Source organism: Numida meleagris, chromosome 4, assembly GCF_002078875.1.
Source record: "Numida meleagris isolate 19003 breed g44 Domestic line chromosome 4, NumMel1.0, whole genome shotgun sequence".
Classification (NCBI taxonomy): Eukaryota; Metazoa; Chordata; class Aves; order Galliformes; family Numididae; genus Numida; species Numida meleagris.
The window spans coordinates 91,904,890-91,925,081 of record NC_034412.1 but is presented as its reverse complement, the minus strand read 5'-3'; the positions used below and the strand labels follow the sequence as shown (position 1 = coordinate 91,925,081).

The window sequence follows — 20,192 nt, the reverse complement described above, 5'->3', positions numbered from 1 at the left end:
TGTTGATAGGACAGTGGGAGGAAGAACTTCCAGCTTACAATTTCTGTGATCTTCTCTGTGCTTTCCTCTATAGGATTTCTTATTTGTTTGTTTTCTCATTATAATCTTTTGTTCCTCTGTAAAACCAAGTGAAAAAGAAGCAGGTGCTGCTTTATCACTCAGTCCTGCATGAGCTGCTCCCATCAGCACAAGAAAGCAACCTATGGAGGGATCCACTGAAAACAATGTTTGGATGAAGAGTTAAGATTGAAGCATCTTTACCCTAAACACTCTTAGAACTGATCAGCACACTAGAGGGTGAGAATAGTGTATGGTTGGACTGTGTTGGTGGTACTGCATGAGCAGTAAAAAAATGTGGGACCCAAACAGTGCAAAACCAGAATTTTCTTTTGCAATTCTTGATGTAGACTATAGGTGCATTGTAGTGATGCAGCACTTCAGCAGAGACCATAGGTCTCCTTCTTTCTTCCTGCAAGGAGTTCATTTTTGACCTCAGAGCTCCCTGTTCTGACTTTCACTTCTGTTTCAATAGGACGAAAATCTGTGGGGCCTTTCTGAATATTTCCCTCCCTGCCAAAAATGAGCCTGAAGTGTTGACAGACAGCAGCACACTCAGTGTGCAGGAATCCAACATAAACAGACTTGCTGGTTGTGTACTTGGACATGTTAAACGAGGTCTCAGCTTTGATCTTCCCTGCACTATCCTAAACCTCAGCAAGCAAAGGCTAAGTAAACAGACCTTTGATTTCAGAGCAGAGGTCTTGTAAAACTTTTATCAATGGCAGAACTGAGCTACTGAAGTCCCTCCTGGACAGTAGGTGCTGCAAGAGTAGTAGCATGGTTTTATTGACCCTAACGTCTCGCTTTCTCCCTTCTTCCCATAACGTCAAACATCTGGGGATATGAGCCAGCTTCCTTTTGATTGTCGCATTCCAGTTTCCCTAGGAGAGGCACCTGCTTCTAATCTCCTATATGGTGAATGGAGTGTAAGACATATTAGATCCTCTAGCTATTGGATCCCACAGCTAGTGTAGCTTTTTGTTAATGCGTGTCATAAAGACGCTTAAATAAATCGCATGGGACGCATCCGTGGGAAACACTCACGTTACTAATCCTGCGTGCTCAGCACTCCTCGGTCAAACCCCAGAAAACCAGTGCTGCAGCTTAAATATCATGAATGTTACAACAAATTGAATTTTATTTATTTGCTTACTGTTTTTAGAGCATTTAGCGATTGTTCATCATCACTAAGGTCACAAATTTCCTCTCCTCTTCAAATAAACAGGAGATTGTCCTTTGGGATTATGCCCTCACAAAAGAGATATTAAGAAGCAAGCACCTAATATCACAAGATATAAGCAAGAAAAGTCTGAATGCTGGCAAATTCCCCTCAATGGATGAAACACAGGAGTTAGGCCTCTGCTTGCATTTCATTTAATATTTTTCTGTGTCTTTTGGTGGGTTACATGAAATGGGCTTTGGCTTTACTTCTACCCACTGCAGAAAAGTGATGTGAGGATAAGCTCTTGCCCAGATATTTTATTTTTCTGTGTGTCAAATTTCCTTTGTTTTTAAAGCTAAGAACCACTGCAGTTAGCAATTATGGGGCTTAGGCTGTTCCCAGTGGGCCAAACCTGCCATCTCTACTACTGGGACCATTTTAGCCCAACACTCACTTTATCTCAGGACCAAAATTTGGGGCATTTTGCTCAACCCTACCAATAATTACTGCTTTTTATCATAATGAATATCAAATTCCTCTCCTGAATTGCTCTTACTGTGACATCTGGAGGCAAAGGTGAGACCAATGGCTCAGTCTGAGCTCCTGCATGGATGTCGTGAGCCCAAGTGCATCTGGCCTCTTGTATTTTGCCCTCTCACTCTTCTGATATAGCCTATGATGATGAAATTTCTTACATTGCCTTTTCTTCCTTAGTCATAAACTGATCCTATTCTGTGTGTAAAACAATGCCTTTGTTCACCCTTCAGAAGTGAATTTTCTCTTTTATCAGTCAAATCAGTTATTAGATAAAAACCATTTTAAACAACCTTTTATTACTCAGTATTTGAAGGCAAGTGTGGCACTGTTCGATACAGCAAATCAATTTTACACGTATCCATCTTTTATCATTGAGTCTTCCAATGGGGTTTCACTATAATCAGACTGGCAATTATCATGGCACAGCCGTTGGAGTTTACATGCAATAAGGATTAAGGGATTAGCAGCTGATTTGTCCACCACAGGTAATGGGAAGGGGTCCTGTGTTGTCTGAGCATAGGCTGTGACCTCCTGACTCCTCACTCAGAGATGCCAGCATGCAGCACAGAAGTGCTGTGTTCAAGTTGTCATGACAGTAGAAGCTTGTATTTCTGCAGAGTAAGTCAGAAATCTTCCCCCGAATGGGGACTTTGCTCTGCTGTGCGTTGTGCTGCAAGGAGCCAACCTATGGCCATGCTTCAGTCTGCAGCCAGGAATGTCCTGCTGACAGCTGCCGAGATGTGCGTGTTGGTTCTGCACACGTGCGTGATGTGGGGTAGTGCCGAGACAATATTTCTCCATGCACAGATTCACTAGATAGCTGCTGGGCTCTCCAAGTTTCTCCCCCCCATGCACACATGCAAGAGGGCAGCGGGGACTGTGCATTACCAGACTGTGAGGTAATAGGAGCGCACACTGATTGATATTCCAGGGTAGCCCTATCTACCTGACAGAGACGACGGTACGTGCCAGTGCGCAGCCCACCAGTGGGATGACATCATTTGATATTACAGAGCAATCGATGCCGACAAAACTCCTGCACACTTGGGAGCTGCAGTTTGAATAAAGCTGCACCAGCAGCATAGTGTTTGTACTTTAGCTGTGCGTCAGATAATAATTAGCACCATCTTTCTGCTTATGTAGATTTATATAGATATGGGATCTTCAGCAAAGGAAAAATATGTCCAAATCCTTTGGGTAGTTTAGGGAATTAAAATGGATTTTTAATTCAAATTTTTATTTTTGGCATTTTGATTTAGACAGAATATACTCACTATTAGGTGCTGTTTTGGTCGTACTGCTCATCCTGAGATGTGCAACACCGCTGTGCAATAGGGGCAGAGGGAAAGCACTTTCCTCTAGATGAAGTGAAGCAGTTTCTGAGCAGCAAGGGGTGCAGAAGAGCTTCAGGCACACCAGATGAAATACATTGATATTATCTTTGAATCTGAGCAGCCCTGGGACCGTCCAGAAAAGCGTCTGGTGCTCCTAGACATAAACAGTGGCTTTGACAAAGATAACTTGGGTTTTAAAAGCAAAAAAAGACTTGGGGGTACTGGTTGATGGCAAGCTGGACATAAGCCAGCAGTGTGCCTTCACAGCCTAGAAAGCCAACCGTATCTTGGGCTACATCAAAAGAAGCATGGCCAGCAGGTCGAGGGAGGTGATCCTGCCCTTCTGCCCTTGCTTGTGAGACCTCACCTGGAGTACTGCATCCAGATGCGGAGTCCTCAGTACAGGAAAGACATGGACCTGTTGGAGCGTATCCAGAGGAGGGCCATAAAAATGATCCAAGGGATGGAACACTTCCCCTGTGAAGACAGGCTGAGAGAGCTGGGGCTGTTCAACCTGGAAAAGAGAAGGCTCTGAGAATACCTGAGAGCAGCCTTTCAGTATCTAAAGGGGGTGGGGGGGCTTTAAGAAAGAAGGGGAAAGACTCTTTAGCAGGATCTGTTGTGATAGGACAAGGGGAAACAGTTTCAAACTGAGAGAAGGGAGATTTAGACTGAATTTAAGGAAGTATTCTACAGCAATGGTAATGAAGCGCTGGCGCAGGTTGCCCGGAGAGGTAGTAGATACCCCATCCTTGGAGATGCTCACGGTTAGGCTGGATGGGGCTCTCAGCACCTAATGGAGCTGTAGATGCCCCTGTTCATTGCAGGGGGTTGAACTAGATCACCTTTAAGGGTGTCTTCCAACTCCAACAATTCTGTGTTATCCTATGATTCTATGAAGTTGCTTGTGTGTCGACTTGCGAAGGCATCACCATGCATTTTAAAATTGTGCTGTGGCACCAACCTGGGGTTGATACATTGTCTGCTTTCCTTTGGGTATAACCTGGAGTTGGGGCTGCTGGCTGAGTGAGACCTGACATTACATTATTCTGTAGGAGTGATGGCTTCATGCTCTAAGAAGTCCTGCTTCTGCCAGTACCAGACTTTTGCATCAGGTAGTGCGTGCCTCTGTGTCTGGGGAGCAGGAACCAGACGTGAATGCAATAGGAATTCATTGATGGTTTCCTTATTTTCATATGTGTAAGACTTGGCATTGCTTGAGTATAATGTATGTTTTCACTGAATCAACCTATGTGAACACTTTCTTTTAAATTGCCTTTAAGTATTTTCCCCTCCTGGAAGAGATGTACAGATGTGTCAAAGTTAGGTCGTGGAACAGCACAGCAGGAGTAGATCTTGAAAATGAAATATTTGGTGCTGAGGAGGTGATGTTCACACTACAGGCATTTGGGGAGTTTATTCTGGATTAGCTCCAGTCTGCTCTTGTAGACCAAGCTCTTGCTAATGGAAATCCAAGAGCACAGCTTCTGCTTTTGTTTTACCAGGCACCTAACTAGCAATTGCTTTCTATATCTGCGTTAGTAAATGGTGAAGATTGGTAAGTTGATTGGATCTGAATAGCAAAGCATTTGATGCTGAGGACCTGACACTCTCAGGTGGGTGTTCATGTTTCAAAATAGCCTGTGACTGGTCCTATGGATTATGTGCCCATTTGAACTGGAGGGCATCTTGCATTTTAATTTCATACAGAGCAACTCAGCTGCTCAACTGCGGCTCTGTGACATAAACCAAAGTAAAATTAGTGGGAATGATGGAGAAATTCAATTTAAAGCAGACTCGTGATCCAAGGGTACACTCAAGGTAGGCCCTGATAATGAGGGTCCAATCTGGAGAGAGAAGGATAGCTCTGAGCACTTCCACCACACATGGCATGGACAGGAGGCTTTGGTAGCGCAACTGTGAGTGGTTGCAGTCAGAAATGTAAATTGCTGTTGGCTCAGAGGGAGGTGGATTGTCAGCTTTGGTTTGCATTTTTCTTCTGGAGCAAAAGGAGGATTTTTTTTGTTTCCTTTTTCTTCTACACACATGCACACACACATACACACATATATAAAAGATCTGTATATATACACATCCATGCTTCGTGATCTATGTATTTTCATATTTCAGTGATGCAGCTGTGAATTTAAAAATGATCACTGTTGCTTAATCTATACACTTTCAAAATTCAGACTTCTCTATTCACTTGTGTTGCATTGTTATTCATCAATTCTGAAGTGAAAAATTTCTCATAATGAAAAAGCAAGTATTGAAAGAGAAATCTGGACAAAATCTCAGTTCTTGACAAAAAAAAGTAATTTTGTGATGGAAAAGCTTTTCTGGAAAACATTCCAGCATTAAGTCTGCTCTGCAGCCATCCAGCTAGAAGTGCTTTCTGTTTCAGAGAAGCCTCCGAAAATAACTTCAGTTTTTAAATACCACGGTGTTTATCTCTTTGTGGTCACCAACAAACATTTGTTACCGCGTTTTTGTGGTGAGCAAACTTAGAAACCCCCAGTGACAAGGGCAGAGCAAACTGAGGACAGAGAGCAACCTCACCATGTAGGGCACTGGCACTGATTTTCTGACAGCAAGAGGTGTGTGGACATTTTGGCAATGTCTCCTGTTCAAGAATGAATGTTCAAGACTTTTTTATTTTTTAATTTGAGCCCTCAGTGCCCTTATAACACATTTTCCGCCTTGTCTCTTGGGAATGGACGTTGATACCAGCAATGGATGGAAGAGTTTCAAGTCTTCTGTGTTTTTTTGTCCTCTAGAGAAGATTATTCTTATTATTTTTTTAAAGAATATTTTGAGGAAATCCAAATTTCTGGATACAAATGAAAAAGGTCCCTGTGTCGATGTGTGGCTGAAGGCTCGTTGCTGTGGACTCGCAGGAAGGCAAACCTGCTATTTACAGATCTTCGCTCACATCATTCCCGAATATGGCACGGAGTCAGCCATCGTGGTTTCTGTTTCCCTGCAGACATAAACAATGACACTTATAATTTCCTGCTTGTACAGCTCTCGCACAAGCATCTGTCTATAAGGGAAATGGCTAATTACTTATTAAACCTTGCACTGTGCTTAGACTGGGTTAAATATTGACTACCAAGGCTCAAGGGGAAGTTGTGTCACCGAACGTGAACCTTGGCATCCATTTTTCTAGGAGCATTCAAATAAAAAGATTGAGAGACAGGGTACTACATGGCAACAGGGGGACAAAGGAGGGGACAAAAATTGAGCAGATTGGCTCAGAAGTATATGCCTTTCTTTGGAGCCTTGGGTTTTGGAACATGATTGCAAGTGGTGACTTAAAGGGGGAGTGTTGTTACAAAATATGTGAACTAAACTGAGATTTGCAGGATCTCTGGTTTGTTTTGCTAAAAGTCTTGGAGATGGTGGGTGATTTGGCTGGGAAATGCACTGGGCTCACAGAGCAGGATTTTCATAGTTGGAAGGGAGGAGTGCAATAGCAATTTTGTTAAATTTGGGGTTGCTTAACCCCGCAAGCTAATACAGGGCTGCCTGACTAGATTGTTTCCCCGAGAGTATGGTAAGCAAACAAATGCCTTGTGCTGGCAGGAATTTGTGGTGGAGGCACTGGCGGTTTGGGCTGGCTTGGGGAGAGCAGGTTAGAGCTATTGGGCAGGATTTTCACTTGGGCACTGGATCCTGCTGCCTCGCTCAGGCCAGATGACTTCTAGCTTTCTTCCAGCATCAGGCAGTATGTCTTGCCTGGAAACAGGAGGCTAAAAAAAGCATTTTCATTTCAGAACATTGAAAACGTGTTTTAATGACTTGGATTTTTTAGAAAAGGCTAATTGGGAATGTCATTATTCAGATATGCTGGCCTTCTTGAATGGGAATGAAAAAGGCAAATTACATTGGAATGAGTGCCAGTGCACCTTTGTCATACTTATCTCTTCTCTACAGAAAGTTTTCTGGTTATCCATTGTGCTACATACCTGGAGTTCATTGTCAATTTAATTTTAGCCTCAGAATAAAAATATTAGTCCTCCCTTTTTGCCCATGTGAAGTTCATTGGCATCACTTAAGAAACAGTAAATAATGTATTTTCTTCCGCACCAGAAGAGAAACCTTCTAACATGGAAAGACTGATTCTTCAAAAGTAATTTGAAGTAATCCTAACTCTCTTCTGCATTTGCTACCTCAAAACCGAAGGGATAAAGTTACTATTTTTTTGCTGCTGAAAAAATAGTGTGCAGAACTTGAAATTGAATGTCACCTATGCCTATTTAATTTAATAAAATGGTAATTTCATGTTAAATAAATACCATCTGATTATTGAAAACATATGCTCAAAGGATTTAAAAACCATGTAAGAGATACGTATCTCATCTACTGTTTTCGAACTGTAATAAATCTGTGCAATAATCAAGTGCCAATTGTTTAACATACAATAACTATTTTATTAAATCTTGGTGAAATGTGTATGCAGAGCACTTAATTAAATGGAATATGTTCCCAAATATTCTATTTTTTCCCATTTTTGGAACATCTAGAGTAGAAAATTTACTGGCAGCCTTCACTCGAGGGACTGGTTATTACTCATGTAAAAATATGGCAAGCATTTCTTGTGCTATCAATAAATATCAATTTCTTCAGAAAAGCAGCTCCTAATGCAGAGGTAGGGAAGTAAGAGAAAACAGGCCACTTTACTTAACATAAAATGTATCTGCAAAGCTGTTTTCTCTGTCACGTTGGGCTCAGCTGTACAGCCCAAGCTTGCAGCTTGCTCATGCGACTAGTCCTCAATTTCCAAAGCTAAGACTGACCATTCATCACAGCTGATCAGCAAATACTTGTGGTGTTTTTCTGTTCTTCTCTAAGAGCCTTTGTTCTGCAGAGAGGCTGTTGTTTTTTTCTTTAATCTTTTGATTGTTTTTGATAAGCATTGTTTTTGTCTGTGGGTTCCTACGTTTTCAGGCCAAGAAGGACCCATTAGCTCATCTAATCTGATCCCTTTATGTCACATACCAAAGTGTGTGGCCCAGTTACCCCTACACTGACCCCTTCTTCGCTTGGCTACTGCATACCTTTTGGAAAAGTAGACATTTTGTTTCAAAAATATGAAAAGTTATTTGGTTCACAATTCCTTTGAATTGCTCGTACCAATAGTTTATGTTGCATGCAGGCAAAACTTTCACAGATCCACAGAAGCAACAGAACTGTAGGGATTGGAAGGGACCTCTGGACATCATCTATTCCAACCCTCTTTTATCTCTGTCAAAAAGCATTTTTATCAGTTCTGCTCTCCATGTTGTGGCTTCCCTTTGTGCAGAGGCTGGGCATGGACCTTTGATGAACACATACTAGTGTTAATTGAAGATTTTGCCATTATTGCTTGTAAACTCTTCCCTGTGGGACATGCTTTTTGCTAGGTTTTTGTCTAGCTCCCGGCATAGTGAGCCTTCAACCCAACATTACAACTTGAATGCCAATGCAAATAATGGTAATTATGATGTGTAAAGAGTGCAGGGCGTGCTTAATCCTCGTATTGGTCTTGCAGAGAACTATTACAGAATGGGTTAAACTCCTACTCTAAGCAGAGATTTGCAGTCCAATGGATTCCCCAAATTAACGTAGTCAAGTTTAAAACTTGACTTTTAGATGGTCTTTTCCAGCCATCGATGTTAATTCTGAAACATGGCAGAGGTGACAGTAATTGACTCTGTTGTGACGAGTGCAATGGTGCAATGAGGACTTTAGAGGACCAAGCTTGGCAGTGATGAGTACAGTAAAGGCCAAATGTTGCGTCAAATGGTTTAAGAGATTGGGCTCATGCTGAACAAGTGGTTTGTTTAGTGGCCCTTGTCCAACTCCTTCACCTCATTGTCATTGTGGAAGATTTCTGTGTTTTGCTGTATTCTTCGTGTAAGACACACATTGTCTGTGGCACCAAGGTCCCTGATGTTGATTCCTTGCGTGCATTGATGGGTTGTTTTGGGTGCTTTGTGGTAAAAGACTTTGCTAATTTGCTAACACAGCACTTCAAAGGAAATCTTATCTTCATGGAAAGTGAATGTGTTTGGTATTAAATAATAAAATATACTTAACCCATGGGGCTTTTAAAACTTATTTAACTTCTTTATAAACTTTACAATACAGTATGTGGATATTATAAATTACTTTCCATTCCAAGAAACTGTCCGGGCTCGTTGACCTTCCTTGGAATTTCCTCTTCGTAATTATGTTTAATGTGTTAATAAAGTTCACTTTGAACTATATCATGGCAAACGGTCTCTTAGGATGTGGGTCAGCGCTGGTGTGTTCACCATATGTGAAGCTTGAAGTTCGTGTGCAGTTAGTTCAAGGAATAACAAGGCTAAGTCCAAACAATTGTAGAAGCAGTATCTCCTCCCCAGGTTAGCAGTAAAAGGGGTTCATGGAAAGTTAGGAATGTGGAGTGGGAAATCATTTAGCTTTCACTGCTAGGTGTTACTAAATTATAGTGCTAGGTTCGAGTCACTATCAAAACACCATATATCTGGAGGTTTTTCACACAGAGCTATAAATCATGTTTACTACATGTATGAGTTGAACGAGTGCACGAACTTTGCAGTGCAGTCCAGGAAAATATAATTACATGTGTGTGTGTTTTTGACTGTGAGAAATGTGGACAGGAAGCTCCAGCCTATTCCACTGTTGTGTCTTAAATGCACTTCTAGAAATTGTTTTTTGCTGCTTCCTGGAAAAAAAGCAGGGAAGCTTTTTAAGTTTTACGTAACCCCTTTGCTAAAAAGTGGCAACAACCAGCTCTTCCTAGCACAGGGGACAGGAGCAGGAATGCTCGTAAAGTAGTGTCAGCAACACAGCAGCAAGTGGGGGCTTTTCCATGGTATAGGATAGTAGAGAGCAGAATTGCTGGATATAAATTGAAAATTGCCCAGCTGTTCAGTAAGACAGGTGTAGGATCTGTCTTTTATATAATGGAACAGAATGGAGATTCCAGTTGCTTGTATTCGTAAATGAGGCAAATAAATCTGCACACTTGTCTGCATGTACATGAGCAGAAATATTTAAAACAAATGAGGTGATCGCAGCATTTCCTTGTTAATATTTGACTGGGCTTATATGATCTTGAATAGAAAACTTGGCATCTGGTTAAGATTGTTGCTTTCTTTCTGAGTGTACTCCTATGTATTTGCGGATGGGGAAACTAAAAGCAGGAAAATAACTTGGTGGAAAATGTAGGGTCTGGATTGTTTAAATTATATTTTAAGCCTGATTGCACCCTGGCCCTTGGAACTCCAGGCATGATCCCTTCTAGTAATGAAAATGATTTGAATGGTATGGGGCAAAGTTATATTTAGTTTGTATTTGGAGAAAGAATAACAACCAGACGCAGGGGAAGGCAGCTGCATTCCTGTCACTTCTTCCCAAGTCACATCCATGGATGTCAAACCCCACCCTTCCCCCTCAGCCCAAATATTAAGAAATGATTCCGTCAAACTGTAGGGCTGAGGACAAGGGGACTGAAGGAGACCAGCCCCTGCGGGGTTTGTGTTGAGGGCAGACATAATTTATTGCACCAGCTCCTTCTGTTTGCCCAGGCTGTGAAGTCAGCTGCACCCTGACTGCGTGGCGTGGCTTAAAGGGTTTGTCTCAGCAGCACCCTGTAGCCATAGAGGGCTGCCTCTGCAGAATGGAGAGCTGAAAGAAACAAGAAATGGTGTTTGTTTTCTCTTCCTGCTATTCCTCTCCCAACTATAGAAGTCTGCAAAAACCTGTATCAGCGGTTTTGGTGGAATACCCACCTGGGGCCTCTCCTTTGAGCTCTTCTCCCACATCCCATGGAAAAACACTACATGAAGGTCTCTCTCTCTCTCCCTAGGAGCAGCAGAGGCTGCAGGTTCTCAGCACTTACAAAAACTGGTTTATTTCAAGAAGCACTGCCCAGTGGCTAAGAAATGAGGGAAGTATGGAGTAGAAATTCAGAATTTCCAACCAGGAACAACAAACACTGCTCTCTCCTGCTCTCTTTGAAAGGACCCGGTGTTGTGCCTTTGCCCATGAGCCCTGGCACGTGGAAATTGGATCACAGCTGATAGCTAGGTGTAAAGATAGAGGGATTGGGCTAGAAAAAATGGTATATATTGGCATTGAAAGGTCTGTTTTGGTAGATATCTACATTAAATATTTTAATAATGTGTTTCAGCAAAATCATTTCAGGTTTTGAAACAGTCCTCTATGGAGTTCCTAGACAGCCCGGCATTGCCGGAATGCCCAACCACAAACTTGGTGAGAACGTCACTACGAGTAGCTGTAGGGTACTGACTCCCAAATCTTTTTGATCACTTCTGCTTGTGGACAACAAAAAGCTGGGGTCTAGAAAGGCTGAAATTGTGACCCTGGATGCCTGGGGAGTGACTGCATCAGCTTTTTAGGTCAGTGTTATAGCATGAGCCAGAAACCAGCAGCATCCAGCAGCAGCAAGGGATGGGGAATTGGCAGCACCCAGGGCTCAGCCTTTACGTTTGCTGGCAGCTGCATGTGAAGCAGCCAGTGGGTGTCTTCAGATCAGTGCCATGGTAGAGCTGGCAGATACCAGCAACACTCCAGCATATTATGGGATGATTCCTCAAGGTGGGGAGCTTTATTCAGTATCGGTGGTTCACATGAGATACTGGGGTGCACAGCATCTTTTTATTCTGTCCTTTTATTCACTTCATTTAACTGAAAATGGAACTGCCATAGAGAAGCCCTAGAAATCACAGAGGATTTGGGCAGTTCTGGGCAGCTTAATGCATAGATTGGGAGGGAGTACATGTTTCTGTCTGGATGCTATGGGATTTCCATGGTATGTCATGCTGTGCTAGGGGAGGTGGCAGAAACCTTTTTGCAAAATACGCGTCCCCTTCCCCACTGCCTTCCCTCCAAACACTGCTGGTGAGATGTGCCAACATGTATCCTGACTTGAAAAACACTCATCTGTCCCTGTTGCAGTCCCAAGGCAGGGCTGCACAGCTATGTAATGAAATAAGACCCAGTAGATGCTGGTATGTTAGAAAGAGAGACAGAGATCAGTGATGATATCAACACTTGATTTTGCTGTAAACATCCACAGGAGGACAGGTTCTCGCTGGCTTGCCAGGGCCTCTGAAGCCTCTGGTCTATGTGATGGCACTGAGTGCGGAGGGAGAATATTGCTTCCGTAGAAAGTTATTAATACAAAGATGATGGGTAATAAAATAGGAATATTTACAGCACCTGTGAGCAGAAGTGAGATTTTAGCATCCATGTCCTGTGCCTGTATGGTAATGAAGAGTATGTGCAGCTGTATCTAGAAAAATTCACAGCAAGAAAAAATGTGGGGAGATCTTTTATCTCCATCCTGGGAAAGTCACTGGAGGGGCTGATGAAGGGGGAAGGGGCTGCAGAGGACCCCACCGGAGTTTTGCTTTTCAGGCTGAAAGGCTCTGAGAAATACACCCTTTTCTAAATGCCACGAAGGTCTGTGAGTGGATCCTGTGACTGAGAGCGATCCAACAATTCCTCAGAATGAAAGGTCAATCAAAGGAAAATGGCATTTAGGAGGACCAAGCTTTTCGCTGACCCAACCATGTGACAGATCCAGAGGCAACCCCAGTGCCGTCAGGAGAGCTGCTTGTGCAGCCCGCCTCAATGAGGCACATGACGTGACTGGGAAACTATCTGATTCCTCTAGGTCTCAAAATTCATCAGGAGTCAACCTGAATGTCGGAAGGAAAGGGGTTTTGAAGGAGCTGTGAGGAGGAGGGCGCTCGCTCTCCACTGTCCCTGCTTGCCCTGCACCAAACATTTTCCCCCAGCACTAATTATAGGTCTGCTTTTGCAATTTGAATATGCACAGAGTAGTTTCCTGGCTAGCAAGTAGACTGTAATGAAGCTACTCTTAAAGTTTGACTTGACTTGGCGGGGCTCTAAGTCAGAAAGAACCTTTCCAAAGGGCAACCCAGAATTTCAGCAAAGCTTTGAAATTGTTTGGACACTTCTACTTCTTTACACTGAGTAATGTAGAAGAATCTGGGGCTAGATCCTCATCTGGTGTGAGTGAATTCCACTTCTTTAAGCCAACAGGCATAATTCCTCCTGGTGGGTGGATCTCTTCTCTAAAAGATTCAGCAACGTGGCTTGTGTCAGATCAGCATTCAAAGGATCTCGGGGTTATTTCCCCAGTCACAGAGCTGGTTAGAGTTCCCTCACACTAAAAAGTATCAACAGTGTGACTTCCAGTGCTCAGAAAGCCCTGACTGGGCAGGATTTCTCATGGTGCTTTGCCAATTCCCTTGGTGTACCATTAGCTCCAATATCCTGTTCCACACGTATCTGCAGAAGACATGCTGCAGTGGTGGGATCTTTACCTGGGAGTGACTTTTTCAGAATAAATGCTCTTAAGATCTTCTCTTTGGGACTTCAACAGTTCTTCAGAATGCATGTGTCTAAACTGAACCCCACTGTTTTAACCAGGCTCTTCGTTAAGCTAATTAATGAGTTTCGCAGCAATTCCTGACTCTTTTCTCAGCTTGAGCAGCACTTCTGTTCACCAGCAAAGCTGTGAAATTCGTGGGAGCAACTGTGACAGCAGCTCAGTAGTCATTTCTGAACCGGGCTGTATGTGCTGCCTTAGTCATACTGGAGAAAATTCTGGCAGACACTAAAATAATAGGAATTAGTCATGAGGAAGTGCAAATATGAACTCCGTAGCTTGTCCCAAGTGAGTCCTATCCTGCAAAACACTAGAAACAGAAACAAAACATGAAGGAGCAGTTTCAAATCCCACAAACATCTTGTGGGTTTGGGTGCAACTCAGCATCAGCAATCCTTAGCAAAACATTTTGTCCTTATGCAAGAGCAGGGCACTTATTATCACACCCATTAATACAGTATTCTGGGAAGAGCATTGCTATTGCGGTTTGAGCGGGGAGCTTGTGTAATGTACTGATAAATGAAAAGACAGATGAGGGAAAAAGAGACTGCTTCAATTTTTTAGAGCCTGGGGAAGAAATTCCAGGTTGAATTCAGCTATGGGACCATTCCTACTGTTGGAGTCTTTATCACTTTTTTCTGCATATTGCCCGGTCCCAGTGCATCCTGTTATCACGTGGGGAACACGTGTTCACTCTGTAGCATACCAGGGGCTCTCTGTTTTGCATGAAATTATCACCTTCTACAAAGAACAAACATTTGACAGTTGGGGGAATCCAGCAGGGTTGTGAAGGCAGTTTATGAAAATATCCTCTTTTGGACTGCAAGCAATGCTAACATGTCAGGCTGTGCTGTGCTTTGGTGAAGCATTATCCAATGAGTGCTTTATGTCTAACAACTGCAGGCTTACATGTCTCAGATAAAGCCCGTATGGTGACTATTAGAGGGAATTACTGTACATACAACATAAAAGGGCTATAACTTTTTGAGGGGGGCAGTGTTTTGTTTTAAGTACCAGTGCTGTTACTAATTTTGCCTTCAGGATTGGTGTTAAGTTTAAAGCAACTACAGTTGCTTTACCAAATACAGCTGAAGAGTTTGTGTATAGGGCTCTTTCTTGCTATAGAAAAGTGGGGCTGCTTTGGGAAAGGAAGAGAGGGTCACACTTTCCTAGTGTGTTAGAGCTGTGGATTAGTGTGAGCTGCTGCTGATGGTGAAGATGTAGCTTCAGGTCTTGCACAAACCAGGATCTCTGTTGATGTACCCCTCTATAATCACCTGCATTTTTAGCCCTAAAACATTTTTGATAAGCACTTATTGCTGTATCTCTGTGTGGCAGTCAGTGTAGTGCCTTGATTGATGGCTGACCTTTAAATCAGTGCTGTATCACTGGCAAAAGCAGTAATGACTCTGCCTCTCTCTGCTCTTTCTTAGGCCCCCCGAGGATTGCCGATAAAGTGATCCACCGTCAGTCGGTGAGGCTGGGCAGGACCATCAAGCTCCTGTGCCCAGTGGAGGGCGATCCCCCACCCCTCACCATGTGGATGAAGGATGGACGCACCATCCACAGCGGCTGGACGAGGTTCCGGATCCTTCAGCAAGGGCTGAAAATCAAAGAGGTAGAGAGTGAAGATGCGGGAACCTACATCTGCAAAGCCACCAATGGTTTTGGCAGCACCAACGTGAACTACACCCTCATCGTGATAGGTGAGTAAAGCTACAGAAACACCAAGCCCCACCTTCTCTGCAGGGAGGAGAGGGCAAGCTGATTTCTGGGTAGCTGTCAGTGACTGCAGATTTGCTTTGCTAATCATTGACTGATCTCCACTCTGAACTGGACCCTTCCAGTGTTTGAGGACTGCCAGAGCTGGCTGTGTTGCTGCACATCTTCTGCTGCAGCCGGCTGCAGGCAGATAAGATTACACGGTGCCAAAGGTTACAAATAAACAGAAATGATGCAATAGTCACTAGGGCCCAGATCACAATGAATTCCACACAGGAAAGGCTGTGTGATAAGGAGAGGTCACACTGATCTTTATGTTTGCTGTTGGAACAGGGTAGTTCTCAAAACAAACGTTAAGGTACCTATAAAAAAAACGTACAGCTGGGAGATCCACGTACTGAGCTTTTGCAAAGTGTTATCTTTAGGAGTAATAATATTTAGATTGAAACAAGGTTCAGAGATAGTATATGACTCAGGGATGCTCAGTTGCTGAGAAATCCACTTGATGGAGGCAGGGTTAAAAAAGCTTTGGATGACAGCTTGGTGACCATGTGTTTTCTGGTTGTGCTTTTGACTGGCCCCAGATGGCTTGCTTGGCCGGGCGATGGGATTTTGGGGTGAGCATTCCTGAAGGCCCCTAAAGAAATTTGTCTGGATGATCAGAGATTCCTCTGGCATGGCTGCCACAGAAATGTGTTCATTGCCCTTTGTCTGCGTGAAGGGAAAGAGCTGGGAAGGGGCTGGATTTGGATTATACTTGACATGCTGGCGGATACTGAAGGGGCAAAGGGAAATGTTGCAAAGAGAGAGGAAATCAGGCATCTTGCTCATGCTATTGCCAGGTCTGCACTCCCAATATCTGGTCCACAGAGTTCTGTTTCTCCTTGGATAGTAAAAGTGAGGATGGAGCTTAGGGCTCCATCCTGCTGGTTGGCACTTGGCCTGTGTTTTTTTTTCAATTTATTCTTCTTCCCCTTCTTAGTAGGAGGACTGCTATGGACTCAGAGCATGTAGCAAACACTTGACACTGCTTGGTTGAGGATTATCACCCGATAACGGGGTGATTCTTGGAGAATGCACTTTGCAAAGCCAATATGGGAAAGAAACCAGAACACACGGATCTTATCAGGAAAGTGGTACTTAGGTGAGGGAACCCTCTTGCTGTGCAGCTCCTGTGGCATCAGTGATATAAAACTGTAAAAGACAGCTTATAGCTTACATACTGTTTGTAGCTTGGTTTTCTTCATACACATTCCTTTCCTCGTTCATCCTTTCTTCATTGCTACTCTGAGCTGAAAGGTTGAAGTGAAAATGGTCTGTAACAATTAATGGCTCTGCAGACTCTTTTGGACATGGCTTCCAGACTGTTTAGTGTGGAGAAGAAAATGCTATAGGAACCTGCTTCAGTCATGCTTGCACTGTACACAGAGGTTGCCAAAGTCTTTAATTTCTGTCATCCACTGTCTTCTGTAACATTCAGGGTCCAAGCTGGCTGCTGTTACTCCAAGGCAAAATAGCTTTTTGGCATCTGTAAGACAAAGGAGGCCCTTGGTAGCATGACAGAAAGAAATGAGAGGGAAAAACAAGGAGGCACAGGGGTAAAAGCTGACTTGTATTCAGGAAAGACTGAGGCAAAAATTGTAATTCAGTTGGTCAGGGAAATTGGATTATCAAATTAAATTGTATCAAGAACAATACTGTTCATTATATTTGGCACTGAAAAGCCTTGAGCACAAACACCAGTTATTTGGGGCCTCATCATGCAACTATGGAAGGAAATGGCAAGCTCCCACCAGCTTCTGTGGGTGTGAGATTGAACGCTATGCAAACAAATATTGATAACCAAGTGCCAAGAAAAGGGTAACTTTAAACTAAATGTGTCTCAGGCATATGGGCTGAGTTACTGTTCCTCTCCTTGCATCCTTATTATAATGCTGGCTAAAGTTATTCTTAGACTCTTTGCAGTTTCCTACCTTGTCTCACAGTGTACCCTTGCTCTGTTCAGGCCATTTTTGACGGATTATTGCTGTCTCTCATCTCCAGTGATACAGAAGTGTTCATGTAATGTTCAAACAGATTTCTTCTCATTACAAGAGTTTTCCTGGAAACAAATGTTCCCCTAGTGTCCTTCTTACCAAGGTCTTCAAGTAAACGCAAGGTATCAGTGACTTATTCTTTCAAAGGATCCAAACATTTAATGCTTTAGCCAGATGCTCATGTTCATCGTGGTGAAAATGCTTTTGGCTGAGAAAGGTCCTTTGTTGATTTTTGAGAAGGAGGCAGTGTTTTAAAACCAACCACATGTTGGTTTTGAGGATGAAGATCAAATTGAGGGAGCTGTTTTGTTTGTGTTCCGGAGAGCACAAACTTCATTAGGCACAGTGGCCTTTTGAACCATATGGGCTCTCATTCTCCAACTCCTTCAAAGGAGAAAAGGCCCTCCTGTAACAGCTTTAGTGCTGACACCTAATGTGTATAAACCATGCAGGTGTCAGACATGGGCAAGGTGGTTAAGATATTAAATCTAAAATAGAATCAATTTATTCATTAAACACTGAGTAGGAAAACAAATCTATTTTGGCATGAAAACATTCTTGGAATTTCAGTAGTGATATCTGAAATCCGTACAGTAGCTTATTGAAGGATTTTGTAGTTATGCTGTAACAGTTTTAGCTGACTTCTTTCACACCACTGGCTAGCAAAGAACTGTGACTGCTGAGTTATACGTGTATAAACTGAAGAAGGTTAAGCTGAAGGCTTACTTGAGAGCAGAAGCTAAAATTCAGCTGCACTGAACCTCTCTGCATTCCGTGCTGTATAACTCTTACTAATCTTAACTTCTGTTAGTCCCGATATTCGTGAGAGTACAACAGAGAGCCAGCAAAAGTTTGTGACACTGTACATAAGAAAAAAGATCAGTGGATCCACTGACATCAGTGGGTGGCAGAGGTGAGCTCCCATGTTTACATGTCAAGCTGGTCCCTGTGAAACGTAATAATTTGGGTTTAAGCCTCTTCTAATGACACTTGTGGCTCTTGTGCCAGGTCTTGCTTGCAACCAGCTGGCTCAGTGCACGAGCACCGCAAACTTGGGTCTGCCTCTGCCTGTCTGGTAGACATACCCACACGTTGCCTGGCTGGAGGACTTCCAGTCTGCAAGTGTGGATGAGAAGGATTACTGGGTTTTTACAGATGGTAACTAAGGCAAAGAGAGATCAAGTGATTAATTCAAGACCACAGAAAATATGAGCTGTGGCCCAGTGTTGAGTCTAAACTTCTTAAATCTCACCCTACTCCTCCTCCACAATGCTTAGTAAAGTCTTTTCTTCCTAATTTAGCGTCTTCCTGCTGCTATGTTGAAAGGGAGTCTTCTCTTATTCTGGGGTTTTGATCTTCCTTCTCAGACACAGGTTTTGCCAACCCACATGGTAGCAATTGGTTTCTGTCCTGCTTTTTTCTACATTCTCTCAGACTGCAGGACCCAGATCCCTAAGATCCAAGGAATCCTGATCTAATACACTCCTGCGTGAAATGTAAGCCAGTAAAAGCAGATAACCAATAGAAGTCAAAACTACAATTTCCTCTCCTAGCCAACCTTAATAGTTTTTGTGGCTTACCACAAGATTTGGGATGCCAATTATACTGCAGACAGATTTACTAATGTTGGAAGAGGAACTCGTCTTTAATCAGCATTAAATCTGTACTGCAGTTATTAAGTACAATGGTTCCTTATTATGGGGAATTATCTGTTTCTCATCAAAAGAAATGTGCGGTACCTCCTCAAAAACTTACTTATGCAATGATGCCCATGAAAATCTTATCTTTGAATGTCCATGACAGGTTTATTTATTTGTTTTTTTTTTATTTCCCAGCTGAATCAATTCAGAAAAGATGGCTTGCAATCTACACGTGTGAAACTTTATTTTAGTTTTAATTATTGGTTGAAAGCTGTTGTTTCTTTACTGCAGAATAAAACTTATTTGCCAGTAAGCTATGAAAGGAAACCTAAGACCAAAGAGGAAGAAACAAAAATTTTGAATAACTGCTTATTATTTGAAAACTGTCCACCTTATGTACTGAATGAGCCACCATCCGCAGAAAAAAATTCCGAGTAATAGTTTAACTGAAGGCTGCATCAAGCTGTGGCCAGCATGGAGAAATTCTGAGGTGGCAAATAGCTATCAAGTTCTTTGCTGCTTATCCTTTGATTTTACAGTCAGTTGTGGATTCCCTGAGATTTTAGTGGGTCACATGGAAAATAAAGGGAAACAGGAAAATAAAGTTCCTTTCTCACAACATTGCATCAATAGCCGTAGTCTCCTGCACGCACTTCAGACACTGGTGCAAAGGGGTTCACAACCTGGAAGCATGCTGGACAACATCCACTACCATCCCTTTCTACAGTAATAAACAAGATCACTTGTTCCAGAGGTCTGCTCATTCTCTGAAGGGAAATTCACTGATGAACACCTGTAGGAGAGACTATTAGTAAATATTTATGCTGTGGCATAATGACCTCTTTCACTAATGCACAACACAGAAGGCTTTTCACTTGCAGAAATGTTCTAGGTGAAATCCTGCAAGGTGTGCCAGTGTTGCAACATACAGGACTATTGCTGCAGGTGCTACCAGTAAATACTTCATCTTGCATCAACTGCTCAACCAAGTGATGAAAGATCAAACTTTCTGTATTTATTTTTGTGTCTGCATGCATGCTTCTTATTACCTTCTGCAGCAAGAAAAATAGGAAGTGCTAGCAAGAGTGGGGTTGGGATTGTCTCTGCTCTGTAGGCTTCTTGTTTCCCTTGATGTTTGTAAACTATACAAGACACATCGTGCTTCAGTGCATCTCAGCACACTATCTCAACAGATCCACATTTAAGCCCAAGGAACAGATACTCCAGTGTTTTTCTTTCTTGCCATCTATCTCTGCCTGTCAGTTTTGC

At 42.8% G+C, this 20,192-nt stretch overlaps 1 protein-coding gene across 4 annotated transcripts in view; it reads left to right on the top strand.

The window, feature by feature from the left end:
- The window catches only part of FGFRL1 (fibroblast growth factor receptor-like 1), a 171,065-nt gene that overhangs the window by 66,831 nt on the left and 84,042 nt on the right, over positions 1-20,192 (top strand). For all 4 annotated transcript variants that reach the window (XM_021397214.1, XM_021397215.1, XM_021397217.1 and 1 more), the window contains one exon: positions 14,959-15,231. In XM_021397214.1, coding sequence (XP_021252889.1) covers positions 14,959-15,231 — 273 coding nt within the window. The remainder of the gene's footprint in view (positions 1-14,958; positions 15,232-20,192) is intronic.